The following is a 16,370-nucleotide window of genomic DNA, read 5'->3' as shown; positions in this document are numbered from 1 at the left end:
GGCGGGTGAATGGGTGTTAATTTAGAGCAGATATCAGGCCGTATCCAGCCTGCCAGATGGTTTAACACATTTCTAGTCTATTCCTGTGGCGAGTTATGTTCTTTTAAAGAAATAACCAAAAGTGCAATTCCGCCACTAGGGGGAGCAAAGGAAAAGCAAAACAGGTGAAACAGCATATCTCTGCATGTGCCAAAACTGAAACCTGACAGCTCTGCATCTGGGTAAGATGCAGTCTAGTTCCCTTTTAGCCTCAACGCTGTAACGTTTCTATAAGAGTCTGGTTCCTGTTTTTTTCCTGCGGTACCGGCGGTCCTTGCTAGAATGGGTTTCTCACACAGCTTTTTCCTTAGTGGCAGCATGCTCACTAAAGATCATGGTGTTCTGAGATAATCCAGCCTTGGAGATTAACAAAGGTTGTTCAAGAAATGCGATGATCAATAGGTTAGTGTCGGTTGACATGGTTTAGTGTTTATACTACTAGCAAATTTTATCCTTGGCCGCAGAAACAATATGGAGATCTTTGTTTTATATAACTGAACGGAGCCTCATGCCAAACTAAAAGAAATATGGAAATAAATGTTCTTTACTGCGTGAGTTGTCTGACTGTAATGCAATTTAGACTGAATCTGCCTGTTTCTATGATGTATCATGTTTAGTGGGTGGTTACCTGTCCAGTCAACTGGATTACTCCTGTCAATGTGTTACAGGTGATTTTTGTGCCATAAATCTCTTATTTATTAAAGGAAATGCAACAGAGATAATTGGGGAGATCTCTGGAGAGGGAAGTCTAATATGACCACATTTAGTCCCCTAAAATCCCCACTGTGAAGCTCAAAAGTCATATTTTCAGACCAGTTGGACAGATAAACTGAAAATATCTTGTTAATGGACACAAACACTTTCAAACAAATTTGTTATCAAATTGGTAGGATATTTATATATCCATTGCATTACACAACATTTGTCCGTCACACGGTTGATGATTTAGGAAATCAAATATTCCTTTTTTATTAAAATATTTTTAAATTGATTAGAGTTTAACCTTGCCAATAAATTCATTTAGCAGGGTCACTCACATAGAGTCTTTGAATTCAGATTTACACTGATTTTATTGGGTTGTGGATCGAGCCTGTAAAGCCCATTGAAGCTGTCAAAAAAGCCGGAAATTCTCCTGAGTCCATGCGGTGGTGGCTTGGTTAGAGCTACCGGCAGCGGAAGCTGTGGAGTTGGAACTAGTGTTAGCCGTTTGTTGGCTGGTTAGCTCAACCAGAGTTTGGGAGATGCTGTCCAGACGGCGAAAAAGGTCTTGCTGCGCCGTGGCCACCTGGTTGAGTGATTCAGCTTGACGTCCGAGGGCTACGCCTTGTTGTGAGACTGCGAGGCGGAGTCCTTCCGGGTCAGCTGGGTCTGTGTAAAGGCCAGTTCGTTCTGTCATGGCTGACGTCGTAGACGTGACTGACCCAGACGCTGAAACCCGGAAGTAACTCACGATCCGAGAGGTGGGTTAGAAGAGATTTATTTTTACAAAGTTTCGTGGTTGAATCCTCTTCGGAAGGAGACTTATGGTTCTTGGGACGAACGTAAGGCGAGGCGTGGGCACCGAGGACGGTGGAACCAGCCTGAGGCAGGATGGGAACGCCGAGGGCGGCAGAGCGGCTGGAGGCGAGGCGTGGACGCCGAGGATGGCGGGACTAGCAAAGGGGCACGGTGGAGAGCTCAGGATGATGAAACCAGCGAGACCAGTGGAGAGGGAACCGGAGTGAGTATAACGAACTGGCGCTGAATTCTGGTGAGAAGATCCCTTAAGAAGGCCGGCAGGGTGATGAGGAGATGAAGGTCAGCTGGTTCCCATCAGCAGAGCAGGTGCAGGAGCTGAGGGAGGGGGAGGTGAGCTGACAGGCACCGTGACAACAATAACTCATCTGTTGTTTTCAATTTTTAAAAAGACTAATTGCAGTTTTGAAAGAATTCAGGATTTATTGATAATTGGTTCTTTATCATACAGTTACACCATTTAAAATATGTGGATCAAATTTGAAACGGTGGTTAAAGGTGCTTTTTCCTGAACAACTTACCAAAAACTTACCAAATAACCCAAAATATCATGGTAGACCCTATCTAGATCTCATTTTAAAAGAGTGGTAGGCCCTATTGGAAAATATTTTTGTGGATTTCATTAAAGGATTAAAAAAAAACATCTGAATTCCCAAAAAAATAAATTTTCTTTCAATTCTTTGATATAGTGGGCTTTAAAGGGTTATATAAGTTGACAACTTTTACTCACAGACTGAAACTTTTTAAAATTCTGTTTTCTTTTAATTTGGGGAAAAATTCTGAAGTTACAGAAAAAAAGAACATTAACATTCTTTTCAAAATATAGTTCAATGTACACTCTCCCAACCTTGCCAGAAAAAACACGTTTGCTGGTTATTATGAAAGGTTCACCAGATGCTTTTGTGCTGTAGTACTGCAGAATTTCATCATGTTGAATAGGATGAATGCAGGTATTGCATTAATGCTAACATTAATGACAGTTTCAAAAAACTGATGATTCTTCTAAATTGTTATCACTATTTTTTGCATGTGAGACAGCATGTAATGAGAAACCTGTGATCTTGAGTTTGTTATTTTGTTCGGCTCTGTGCGCAAAACATCTCCTGCTTGTGCATAGAAACAATAAAAATATAGTGAATATAATAATTTTTATGGTTCAGGTTCTGCAGCAAGTTAGCTCTTGTAAATATTTCTGGAAACCAAACCCATCACTAATTAACCTTGACATCTTCTCGGCTGCTATACATAACAAGAAAAATGCAAGAAAGAAGCTCAAAAGGTTTTTCCTTCCCACAAACGAATAACTAAATAAATCACAGATTTATTTTCTTCTTGTTGTTTTGCACTTGTAGCTAAAGAAAAGGAAGGAAGAAAATCTTTGTGATGAGTTTTACACACCTATATAATAGGATGTAGAATTTTTGCTTTATTGAATTGAACTCAAAGGTCTTCTTTACCAGATGTGACAGACAGGGCTGCAAAGTAAATTTCTAATAAACAAATGTAATATAAGAGAAAAAAAAAACTCATTTCCAATTGTTACATTTAGAAAACAATTATGTGTTTTAAAGAGTAAAAATAAAGGAAGAAAAGTTTGTGGATAATTTTTCCCGACATATATTGATAAGCTCATATTAAATGTTTCAACTTTAGTCATTATTCTTTTTGCTTCATTTTAGTAAATAAAAATATGTTAATCTTTTCTGAGGCATTTTAGTTTAGGCAAGCAATTTTTTTAAACGTACATTTACGTCTGCTCTCATATTAGACCCATAATTTGCAAGGTCCCGTTTTCTGTTTAACCAGAATAAAAGCAAGCAAAGAACTTTGGAAACACCAAACTGATGTGTTTGTGCATTGCCTGTCTCAATGGTACTATGCACTAGAATGGATTAACTGGCAGCTCAACATAACTCTCAAACCGCACAGTAAAAATGATCCGATGAGCTGACAAATACAAAAACCACTCTTTAAGGTAGTAGAATTCAGAATACCAGTTTATGTACATAAAAAAAATGCAATGCAATGCATTTAACCTGATGAGACTAAAGGATCATGAATTTATCACTAGAAAAAAATGGCTTCTTTCTGTTAACACTGTTTTTGACAAACATTAAGGTTTTGAGGATCCAAATTGCATTATTTCCCAAAATAATTCAACAAACTGCAAAACCACATCGTGCAGTCATCTTGTTCTTTCTCTTGAAAGAAGCAGTCCATTATGGTACAGTGTTCTTTGCTTTCACTCCCTGTTTTGAACATTTTAGCTCATCTCAGAAACAGGAAAAGGGTCTGGCTTATAAATAGGAGGGTTTTTACCTTATTTCTCTTAAAATAGGCTCTGCGGCAGGCGGCAAAGCATTTCTCACTGCAGAAGCTCTTCAGCTCACTCCCCATGCTTAGTGAATAGCGTTTGTTGCCGACCTTCTGGCACCAGGCGCACATAATCTGCACATTCGATGCATCTTCATCTAGAGAGGAAAAAGAATGAGAGTTATAAATGTGAGTTACAAAAGATAATCCAGTCTCAGTCTGAAGCTGTCCAGCATATTGATGTCAAGGATTCTCAAAGAATGGTTCCAAAACTCTTTTTTAATACAGGACTTTGTATTTTTATTTCTAGTGGTCTATTCAGCCTGGCAAAATCCTTTGGTCCGGACCGAGTAGATTAACTTTGGTTCGAATTGAGTCCTGAACCTTACGTTTACTCTGTTGTCAGACTGCTGTCAAACGGCTTTTCCTGTTATCAACCAAAGCTTGTGGTCAAAACCACGTGATCTTTTCAGTCATTGGCCAGGCAGAAATGATGGAAGTCCTGCACTTTGGAATCCATGTCGGGGCAGGTTACTTAGTCAAACTTTATATTTTGCTGACCAACTTTTAATGCAACAACATTTTCTCTTGCTTTTTTGGAGGCATGCTTCAAGGCGAGAATACTGCTAAGAAGGAACGCTGATAAGTATTTGACATGTAGATTTTCTGAGAAGAGTGAGAACCATTGTGTATCACATAAAAGTTGTTTAAAGTTGTTTTAATGAGCCTGCATTCATCCGACCACATTTCAATGAGTTACTGTGTTTCATCATTGTGGTGTTATGGCATTGTTTTGAGAGAATTCCGTGAGGAATTACAAGGTAGTTTTTAGGATATCACAGCAGCACCATGCTAGTACCGCATAACAAGACAGCAAAACATGTAAGAAGCCTTTTCCGCTATGTTAACTAAACGTTCTAACAAATAAGCAGTTGGACCCTTTTTTCAGTTTGATAACACGACAAGTTAGTTGCTTTTTGTCCGTGGCTCATCGGTTGCTTCTTCCCTAATCTGTTTATATTACATGATGACCAGCTACGGTGGCCGTTTTGGTCCTGTTGCTCCGCTCAGAGTATGGAACATATTCACAATGGCTAATCTCAGAGCAAACCAAAGCTCAGTCCGATTGGAAACAGACCAAGGCTACCTCAAAAGATGGGTGTAAGAGCGGTTCCTGGTCCCGGACCAGGGTCCGCTTGGGTGTAATAGGACGGAAAATCTGTTTACTGATTATCGGGGGAAACAAACACTGGTTCACTTAAAGCGAACCAAATGTGTCCAGTGTGTACACCCTAAAAAATCATTTAATGCGTTTTTGACAATATTTAGAGCCTAAAAACTGCAGAGAAAACTGTGGACCCATTGTTGGTATGTGTGGTCAGTTGGGAACCGTGATATTAACAGCCCCTGGACGACATTAAAAGCCTCCTTTGAGGTAAACTGTAACTAGGCTTCAGGCTTTTAGTGCAGTGGCTGCTGAAATGATAGAGATCCTCTGAGATTTCCTCCAGTATCTCCCAATTATCACATTATAACCGTGTGTAGGCGGAAGGGTGGTGGGGGGGAGCAAGCCCATTAGCTTTTCACCTACGACCACCTTTTCATCGCTCCTGGCTGGGCTCTTCACCTCTTCTTCTGCTTAATGGATCTACGGGCTCATCGGATTTTTAAGTCAAGACTAACTCACAATTAAGAGAATAACTCTCTTGGGTCTTAAAAATGGTACAGAAATGTCCACATTTCAAGTCTTCAATCTTTTTTTCTCTTTGTTTCATTCTTGTATGCTGGATTGCATCCATGAAGTTAAAATTCTTTTCAGATAATCAGTGCATGCTGCACTGATTTGCACAGGTCAGTGGGGAGTCACGGTGTCTCACCTTATACCTACAAAGAAACGTCTTTCTGTATTCTGACAATTCCTAACAAGCCCATCCCAAAACATCTCTACCTGAACCAAGGCAGAAAAAAATGCCTGTGATTATGCAGCCTCCACACTTAAATACATTTGCAGTTCCTGCACCTCAAAAGGTCCTTTGTGTGGATTTTGCAGGGGCAGATGAATAATTCAGAGTGAGAATTGCAGGGGGGTAGTTGAAGGCGGTGTTAAACCGGGTGGTTAGTTGGTGTTAGGCTTTAAGTGGGAACAGCCATCTGTTTCTCTGCCCAGGCAGGGCCAGCGGAGACTCCTCTTGGGCTATGCCAAGGAAGCTCGCTTTCTCCAACGAGGCAAACCAGCCTCCTGTTCACTGTAGACGCGGGAGATAATAAAGCTCTCTGTCTGGCCAAAAAGCACAGACATTTCCACACAGAGTTAGTGGGAAAATATTTACACTTGGGCAGGTGGAGGAAAGCAAGGTGTATAGTGGAAACCCAATGTATTAGTGGCTTTCCTGAGGCTGATGTGGTTTTCTTTGTGCGCTGCATCAGTATTTACATTGTTTTCATTCATTTTTGCAAATTTTCCTTTTATCATTGTAAGAAATGTAAGTGCTGCTCCAGTTTGTTATGTTTAAAGACCCACTTCAATCATTTCTTGAGCTATTTCAACCCTACCATTGGTATCATACTTGATGCACACATTTTTGAGACCCCTATCTTATGAGCATGATCAAAACTTTACAGAAAACCCTTTGTATTATACTTTGGTCCAAGTCTTCTGTCCTGAAGTTCATCATCATTTCACTGTAGAAGGTCTGCTCATTTAAAAATGGTTGCTTCCATGAAATCTCAGAAACACTTTTGGTGGGAAAAGGGTTTGCTAATTATCAAAACTTTTTGGTGAAAATAACTCATCATTTTGTTATAAAGACTCTTTTCTGAATAGAAATAATGTAAAAGTTGTTAATAATTAATTCTTTACAGTACTGTGGTACCATGTTAAAAATGTGAGACAGAAATGGTGCTTTTTTCATGAACACCCATGTTAATCATTTTTTTATTGTTATGAACAAAAACTTACCATATCACCCAGCATATTAAAACTGATACTATCTACATCTCATGAAAAAACGATATCACAAGAAAACATTCAAGAGAATCTGCTGCTTCCTCATGAATACCTGCAGGAGGCTTGATCAGCGCTGGGGGAATCATTGGGCCCATGACTGGCAGGTTGCCATGCTCCTTTGAGCTGGGCGTGGTGGTGGACGCCATGGTGGACGCCTCTGGGCCTCCGTTTCTGGAGGCTGGCAAGGACATGGAGCTGTTGGCTCGATCGGGAGAGCCTTCGGAGTTCTCCACTGAAGCTGGGATTTTTGGCAACAAGTTTTCTTGACAAAAAAAAATGAAGCAAAGGAAAAGTTTTACTAACAAACAGATTAGCTGTGATAACTGTATAACATTTGTCAAACATAGAAAAACTCACTGCAACTTTTCAAAGTATATTCATTATTATTACACTTGTTTTAATACCCTTTTATCAGTGGGGTTCTGTCAGGGCCTTCAAGGCCTTCTCTGAAGGCCTAAAAAAATGTCTTAGTATGTGTTAATTATATTTTGTCCATGCATCCTCATTAAATCATTCCAAATGGTTTGTCCATTTCCTTTTATTGTGTTCATGATGGTTACGCTGCTTCCAGACAAACATGTATTTTCATGTTCGAGCATTATCAATTGCATTTCAGCCGTCCTTTGTTGCCAGGCAGGGTCAGAGATAAAGAGGCCTTCACTATCCGTTCTGCAGGCCCTCCAGTGCCAAATCAATGTTGGAAATTAATTTTAGTCAACCAATCAGATTTTGAGTTGGTGTCAGCAGGTCCTTCTAGCAGGCTTAGGTAACATCAAAGACCTTCTGATTGGACGACCCCTGGAAGTTTCAGCAACACAAGAGAAATTTTCCACAGGCAGCCTTGCCCAGTTTGACACAGAGCCGCGGAACATTTTTGATCTGTCTCAGTTAAAAACAGAGCTGACTGTAATGTATAGATGATTTTGCAGGAAAACCTCCCACTGATCTCCATGACTTCCTTCATCAGAAAAATCTGAGTGAGATCGCGAGCAGCTGTACAAATTTGTGTGTTTGGTGCTGACCATCCCCGTGTCCACTGCGTCTGTCAGGCGGACATGACTTGATGGAATAGAAAAGGACTTTTTGATGGAACTGAAGCTTGATAATCTACATGACAGGGTGGTCGAACTGTTTTCGAAGAAAGAGAGGAGAATAGATTTTGTCTTCAAATAATCCGATTTTTTTAATGAGTGAAATTATCAATATTATAATAAATAATATTTCAGATGTATATGCGTCATGATTAGGGTTCTTCTTTGCTCTAGTTTTTTCCTGTTTTGTTTCGGTCATGATTAGGGTTCTGCTTCCTTTTTTTTTTTGAAGGTTTCCTGTTTGTCTTTTATTTTATTATTTTGAGTTTTACTTTCCTGGTCCCAATCTCTCCTGATCGTTTTCACCTGTGTCTTGTCAGTCCTGTTTGTATATAAGTCTTGTCTCTGCCTTCCTCTGTGCCAGTCCATACCGTCTGATTCCTTGTCTTCCTGGTTACACCGACAGTTGGTTTTGTTTGCACCCCCTTCTCAGCAGCGCTTTTTGTTTGAGAATTAAACCCTTTTTACTTGGAACAACCTGCCTCTTCGTCTTTGCATTTTGGGCCCTTCGTCAACCCTCCCCGACCTGACAATGTGGTAATTTTTTGTTATGTTGTTTGCTAGGGGGGAACAAACAAACAAACAAACAAAACCAACTGTCAGGGTAACCAGGAAGACAGGGAATCAGACGGTATGGACCAGCATAACGAGATTTGTTAACTGTTTTGTTTATTTAGAGGCATTTATTGTGGCTACAGGAAATTTTCAATATGCAATGCAAAGCTTGTTTTTCCATCGTAAAATGGTTAATGAGAGGTTGAGTGATTCAGACGAACCACTACTAAAGGGCCAGGGGTGTAAAGCATGTTCCCCCACTGCCTTTTCAATTGATACCTGTTAGTAGTTTTAAATAATTTTTTGACTATATGATCATTTTGACTATATGATACACTCTTATTATTTGTAAATTAATGACCAAATGATCAACTTTTATTTAGTTGCAAATTATACTGTGAATACTATAAAATGTTCATTTTTTTCCCTGTACACTTTTTGGACCTACCTAACTCTTTAAGCACTTCATCTATTCAACTTATTCCACTATCAAAAGATTCAGCTCCTTTAGGAGATGGCTGCCCTGAGGTTTACTACATACCTCTTTAACTTTTTAAACTATTAAGCTAACTATTGTTTTTTTAAACTCTGTTGAAAATAGCTTACGGAATCTTCAAATGCACCTTTTTCAACTAAAAACTTTCAGCTCTACAAAACTATAGAACTTAAGAAGACTCAACTACAGAAACCATTCAACCTTTCAACTATTCATCTGACTAAAAACTCTTTGCGGCTTTTAAAATATTGCAGGTCAAAGTTGACATGTCATCTTTGAGTCAGTTTTCAGTTATGAATGAGTCTCTATATGGAAAACTGCTTTCAGTTGTTTTTTTGTTAGCCAAGTGGATGAGCGAGACAAGAGAGTAAAAAGAATAGAGACTTTAAGTAGATTCATTTTGTCAAATCTTGGGCATCGTTTCCCTAACAGAAAAAGTTTTTACACCAAAACATAAGGGTTTTTCCTGGCTTTTGGACAATCTAACTTGAATTGCTGATTCTAAATTGTCCCTAGGTATGAGCGTAAGTGTGTATGGGTGTGGGAATGTGGCCCTTTGATAGACTGTCCAGGGTGTACCCTGCTTTTGCCCAACAGTAGCCAGGTTAGGCTCTGGCAGCCCTGTGACCCTGCAAAGGTTAAAATGGGTTCAGAAAATGGATGGATGATTAGAATACCACCCTACCTACTTTCTACTGCCACACAATCATCTTCCTAAAGCTGTGTTGATGCACACCTGTCTTTGAATGTTATGACAAGATCACGCCATCTATTAGCCTGCTCGGTTGTTGTACAGGAGTTGTTGTCATTACTTTTTTACTTTTTCTGTTATGTTAAAAATGTTCCTGTGTTAAAATGTTTCACTAGAAGCTTTTGCATGGAGCTTCAAAGTAGCCTGATTTGTTTCTTTATTGTGCATCAATATTGTTTTTGTTACTTACATTTTGTCATTTAAGTTTATTACTTTTAATGACATTTTGTCATTTAAGTTTATTACTTTTAAAAGAGGTGATCTTATAATATTAAAATAAACTATTTTTTAACCACATCACATGCCACTAAATTAAGAGGCTGTATGTGTTTTATCAATCTTCAAAAAATGCACACATCAGATGACTAGGTAAAATGATCATTAAATCTATTATCAGAAACTTTATTACTAGAATAACTTTAAAGCACATGTTCGCATCTTCTTGAAATGGTTCTTTTAGCGTTTTAGTATTGGAGTGGCAGTGGTGCAGTGGAAGGGTGGTCGAAACCTGATGGTACTTCAGACCCGCACATGAGTCAAAGCGTCCTTGGAAGACACCGATTCCCATGTTGCCTCCAGTGTATGGGGCGCCGAATGTAAAAATTAACCTCATGAAAATTTTGTGTCACTTTTACCACATTTAGACATTTCTTTCCATTTATGCTGCATTTATATCTCATTTTGTCTATATTTATCACCAATAAAAAAACAATCTGTGACATGAGGATATGTACTTTTAGAGGTTAAAATTAAATCTAAATATTAATAATAAATAATAAATATTAATGTATATGTAAATAATAAATGTAAATGTTAAATCGAAACACATACCTAAATCCCAAACGTAAATATAAATGCTAAGTGTATATGTTATATCTAAATGTAAACCTAAATGTTAAATGTAAATGTTAAATATAAATATAAATATAAATGTAAATGTTAAAAATAAATGTTAAATATATATCTAAATGTTACATTTAAATGTAAATGTGAAATGTAAATGTTATATCTAAATATAAATATTAAATCAAAGACTAAATAGAAGTATAAATGTTAAATGTGATTATTAAATGTAAACCTAAATATTAAATGCAAATGAAAATCTAAATGTTAAATGCTAAATTTAAATGTATATCTAAATGTTAAATCTAAATGGTAAATCTAAATCTAAGTCTAAATCTAAATATTAAATGTAAATGTTAAATACAAATTTTGTATCTAAATATTAATGTTAAATCTAAATCTAAATATAAATATAAATGTTAAATGTAAATGTTAAATGTAAATGCTAATATTAAAAGTAAATGTAGATCCAAATGTTAAATGTTAAATGTAAATGTTAAATATAAATGTAAATGTTAAATGTAAATGTAAATCTAAATGTTCCGCCTAAATGTTAAATATAAATGTAAATGTTAAATGTAAATGTAAATCTAAATGTTCCGCCTAAATGTTAAATATAAATGTTGACTTTAAATGTTTGGGAAATATGCTAATGAGGCCACGCCCCTCACCGAATAGAGCGGTCCTTGTTCAGACGAAAGTTGAACCTTAATCATGGCAAACTCTTTGAGACCTGAGGATATTGAAAGGGCCGTTGTTTCAGGAGTGCGAGCTGCATTGCAAGGTGTCCTGGCACCTACACCTGCTGCTGCAAATCTGGTAAGTGGAAAAGTTAAATAAAATAAGATAAAATAGTTCTATAATACTATTATGTGGAAACGGATTTTTAGCTAGCTAAACAGCTAGTCTTTCCAAGCTAGTCTTAATTTTTTTTTAGCTAACAAATGGCTAACGTTATCAAGGCATCTTTTGACATTACAGTGTAATAATATAATGCTATTTTGTAATTTCCTTGACACATAATGATGAAAGATATCTCTGAGTAGGCCTGCTATGCATGTCTGTGGTATTTTTATGCCACTTTACATCACTGCAACTCTAAATGAAAAAAAGAACATTGGCGGGGGGGGGGGGTCTTTTTATTTATTGCTTGTCTTCTTTCTCATTACAGATCTTTCTTATTTGCTAAAATCTGCTACAATCACTTATTTTCAATGTAAACTTTCTCTGTTACATGCTCCTACTCTACAGGTTAACACATCATCACCATCCACAAGTTCTGCCGCTTCACACAGACCGGTAAGAACATCATCAGTTGTTTTCTTCCATTGAGTACAGTGATTACATTTTTTACAACTGTTGTTTTTTATTTTTATAGTTTAGTGTTTAACTGATTTTTAAAATGTAACAAAACATCTATATGATTGTTCTTCTACCACCGCCCACCTCAGGTCAACACTCTGCCGCCGCCCATAGCATTCACAAGTTCAGCCACATCTGCAGGGGCTGGCACATCCCAGAGATTGGCAAGAACTGAATGACTTATTTACTTTTAATGAGTAGAATTACCATCAACTTTGTTGTGAAAGTGTACCTTTTAAGATGTTTTTTTATTTGTTCGCTGAATAGATTATTTTTTGTTACCGAATATATATTCCTGTTTATATGAGTTCTGGGTAACGCTTTCTTTTACAGTACAGTACTTACAGTGTACTTAAGTGGTATTTACATGGTACTTATAGTGTAACTACTGGGTACTTTCAGTGTACTTACATGGTACTTTTTATGGAATTTACTGGGTACTTACAGTGTGTTTACATGGTACTTTCTATGGGACTTTACTAGGTACTTACATGGTACTTTTTGTGTCTACTCTGTACTTACATGGTACATACTGTGTATTTATAATGGTACTATTTGGTTCATACCTATGTGTTACATACTGGGTATTTATAATATTCTTACTGGGTATTTACATGTTGTGCAAAGGTGTCTTTTATGGTACTTACCACATGTAAGAACAAGGTAAGTACAAATAAAGTACTTTGACCTTTAGGTCTGCACTCGCTGCATGTTTCATGGTATTTATCATGAATTTACCACAGAAACTACCCCTTAAGTACACTGAAACTGTAACTGTAAAAGAAAGTCAGCCCTATTTCCACTCTATTACATGGTACTTTCATTCCTAAATACTGGGTATGTTCACTTGAATATTACTTGGTACTTACCCCTTAAGTACAATGAAACTGTAACTGTAAAAGAAAGCCAGCCCTATTTCCACTCTTTTACATGGTACTTTCAGTAGTAAATGCTGGGTATGTACACGTATTACCTTCCCGTACAGTGTACATGAACACACTTGGTCTTCTGACCTCACCACATGAGACAATGCTAACCTGTTGGTAAGGGTAAAGTAACTACATTGTGAAAACATATTCTGGCCTGATTACTTCTTGTAACATGAGGCAAGTTTAAAGAGAAACAAGACAGCAGTGAAAACAACAATCTTTAATATGATACATGTCTGCAGCATACAAAGTTTCATCACAATAAAATAGGTTTTAAGTACAAAACAGTGCAAAGGAGAATTCTAAAAAACACATTGGCCTGAGGGTCGTGCTTTTTGTCCATCAAAATTCTTTCAGCAGAGTTTGGTAACGGTGCAGGACTTCTTCAAGGTTTGTAACTGCAAGAAAATTCACAATATGAGCTCAAGTGAACATAAAAAGCAGAACGACTTTGATGAAATACAAAATAAATTTTACTTATTTAATCATTTCTGTAATGAGTTTGATAAATCTCTATGATTTTTTTATCGCTTTGACTGTAATGCTTGAAATTAATCAATTATCCTCATTTAAAAACATGATAATAAATTATTCAAAACTTAACTTTTTTTAAATATTGTTCTAAAAATGAACTTGTTTTAATATATATTATATAATGTCAGGAAAATGTGTAAAACAACAAGGCTAAATATTTACTTTTAATACTAAAAACACCCCGAGTGTGTGTTTTTGTTAACTAGGTCGGGGCAAGTAAAGTTGCAAATTCCCAGCGCACTTGAATGCAGCACAACTACCACCAAAGTGAACGTGCAGATTAATCCGGAGAGCCTCGAGGCGCGCGCAACGGTTTGAATTTCTCTTCATCTGGCAGGTAAGCCAGTGTTTTTGTTTTTTTTAAATACTGGATAAATTACATGAAAATATTTAAACTGATCAAACTTTATAGAGAAGCTAACCTCGTGATTTCAAGCCATTATCTCTGTGTTTGAAACGTGACGTAAGAGCATGTCTACCTTACTCCAATAATTTCAGTTATTTCATGTATACATTTTCAAAGTTTGTAATGAAAATCTACAAACATTGTTTTTACTTACCAGGAGAGGGGCACCTGTAAAACAAGCACGTAGCCTAAATGATAAAGTCTGTTGTTCTGTGGTCGTTTGACTGAGCGCACGTCTTTCTGGGAAAATCAAAGAAAGGCGATTATTTAAAATAATGATGACGTACTTCCGTCTTTTTACCGCTTTAGATCAGCTATGGTGAAGAAGACATTCCAGACGAATCCACAGGAGAGTAAGCTAAAGTAAGTTAAATCCACCAAGTGGACATATTATTTACATTTATGAAGAGTTTAACTGCCTTTTCCCCATTTTCTTTTCTTTCGCCGTTTTTATTTTATTTTTATTTATTTATTTATTTTCAAATATGATAGAGTCAACAATACCACCCAACAGTGAATGTAACTGTTTGAAAATTAAAACATATTTTTGTGAATAACTGTGTTGAATTTGAAATTGCCTATTTATTTCTTTTTTCCTTTTCTTTTACACTGCAATGTTTTTCATGCTAATGCAAATTGTAGGTGCGAATAATATTTATAAAGAAGAAATACACACCGCAATTGCCAATTAAAACATTGCTTTTGTCATTTTTTGTCTAAACAAATTAGATTTTTTTATGGCAATTTTGATTTTTTTTCTTTGATTTCTTTTTTGTTGTTCTTGTTTATGTAACTAAAATATAAAGTTGTGAATAATCTATCATGTTCATAAATGAGGATAATTGATTAATTTCAAACATTACAGTCAAAGCGAAAAAGAATTCACAGAAATTTATCAAACTCATTACAGAAATGATTAAATAAGTAAAATATATTTTGTATTTCATCAAAGTCGTTCTGCTTTTTATGTTCACTTGAGCTCATATTGTGAATTTTCTTGCAGTTACAAACCTTGAAGAAGTCCTGCACCGTTACCAAACTCTGCTGAAAGAATTTTGATGGACAAAAAGCACGACCCTCAGGCCAATAATTGTGTTTTTTAGAATTCTCCTTTGCACTGTTTTGTACTTAAAACCTATTTTATTGTGATGAAACTTTGTATGCTGCAGACATGTATCATATTAAAGATTGTTGTTTTCACAGCTGTCTTGTTTCTCTTTAAACTTGCCTCATGTTACAAGAAGTAATCAGGCCAGAATATGTTTTCACAATGTAGTTACTTTACCCTTACCAACAGGTTAGCATTGTCTCATGTGGTGAGGTCAGAAGACCAAGTGTGTATGTACACTGTACGGGAAGGTAATATGTGAACATACCCAGCATTTACTACTGAAAGTACCATGTAAAAGAGTGGAAATAGGGCTGACTTTCTTTTACAGTTACAGTTTCATTGTACTTAAGGGGTAAGTACCAAGTAATATTCAAGTGAACATACCCAGTATTTAGGAATGAAAGTACCATGTAATAGAGTGGAAATAGGGCTGACTTTCTTTTACAGTTACAGTTTCAGTGTACTTAAGGGGTAGTTTCTGTGGTAAATTCATGGTAAATACCATGAAACATGCAGCGAGTGCAGACCTAAAGGTCAAAGTACTTTATTTGTACTTACCTTGTTCTTACATGTGGTAAGTACCATAAAAGACACCTTTGCACAACATGTAAATACCCAGTAAGAATATTATAAATACCCAGTATGTACCACATAGGTATGAACCAAATAGTACCATATAAATACACAGTAAGTACCATGTAAGTACAGAGTAGACACAAAAAGGACCATGTAAGTACCCAGTAAAGTCCCATAGAAAGTACCATGTAAACACACTGTAAGTACCCAGTAAATTCCATAAAAAGTACCATGTAAGTACCCTGAAAGTACCCAGTAGTTAAACTATAAGTACCATGTAAATACCACTTAAGTACACTGTAAGTACTGTACTGTAAAAGGAAGCGTTACCGAGTTCTGTAAGTTTATATCAGAGATGGGCAAACTTTTCAACTCGTGGGCCATAGATGGTGTGGAGTGTTTTGGGAATCTGTATCATAATAGAAAGAAATAACTTAGAATATGGACGAAAACATGCTTTAACCTTGATTAAAACTTTATATCTTTAAAACAGGTTTTATTTCAAAGCTTTGGCTTTTGTTCTCATGTTTGTGCAAATTGCACCCAAGGGTGGATGTCCGTCAGAGAAAAAGGCAAAATTAGAGAAATTATGATGATAAAAAAAAAAGACTTTCAGACTTGGAAAACATGCGCAAATGTCTGAAAACAACATCTTCCAACACCACATGAATGCCCAATAACGTTCTGCTCCTACAAAAAGATCAATGAATTAATATGGGTAGATACCAGGGCAAATAAAACAGTAAGGATAATTAGTATAAGTAATTACAATTTGGCAGGCTTGATTAATCGTTTTTAGGGATGCATATGGCCACCGTGCCTAAGTTTGCCCACCACTGGTT

The 16,370-nt window shown here is 36.6% G+C and overlaps 1 protein-coding gene and 3 long non-coding RNA genes across 8 annotated transcripts in view; 2 read left to right on the top strand and 2 right to left on the bottom strand.

Annotated features, from left to right (window-relative positions):
- The window catches only part of sobpa (sine oculis binding protein homolog (Drosophila) a), a 121,140-nt gene that overhangs the window by 41,532 nt on the left and 63,238 nt on the right, over nt 1–16,370 (bottom strand). For 3 of the 5 annotated variants that reach the window (XM_078940518.1, XM_078940519.1, XM_011490823.4), the window contains exons 3-4: nt 6,927–7,136; nt 3,874–4,025 (exon numbers count right to left, since the gene is read on the bottom strand). In XM_078940518.1, coding sequence (XP_078796644.1) covers nt 3,874–4,025; nt 6,927–7,136 — 362 coding nt within the window. The remainder of the gene's footprint in view (nt 1–3,873; nt 4,026–6,926; nt 7,137–16,370) is intronic. The other 2 variants (XM_078940520.1, XM_078940521.1) reach the window with 1 other exon arrangement.
- LOC111946852 (uncharacterized) lies at nt 11,097–12,470 on the top strand. Its single transcript, XR_002872634.2, has 3 exons — nt 11,097–11,429; nt 11,862–11,909; nt 12,062–12,470. It is a non-coding gene; the product is annotated as an uncharacterized LOC111946852 (long non-coding RNA).
- LOC144988984 (uncharacterized) lies at nt 13,107–14,838 on the bottom strand. Its single transcript, XR_013653100.1, has 2 exons — nt 13,996–14,838; nt 13,107–13,299 (listed from the first exon to the last, which is right to left on the bottom strand). It is a non-coding gene; the product is annotated as an uncharacterized LOC144988984 (long non-coding RNA).
- Nucleotides 13,364–14,911, top strand: LOC144988983 (uncharacterized). Its single transcript, XR_013653099.1, has 3 exons — nt 13,364–13,772; nt 14,151–14,204; nt 14,845–14,911. It is a non-coding gene; the product is annotated as an uncharacterized LOC144988983 (long non-coding RNA).

Source organism: Oryzias latipes, chromosome 22, assembly GCF_053564925.1.
Source record: "Oryzias latipes strain Hd-rR chromosome 22, Olatipes_Hd-rR_3.1".
NCBI classification, from domain to species: Eukaryota; Metazoa; Chordata; class Actinopteri; order Beloniformes; family Adrianichthyidae; genus Oryzias; species Oryzias latipes.
Note: the sequence above shows the minus strand (reverse complement) of the source record. Positions and strands in the feature narration are given on the sequence as shown.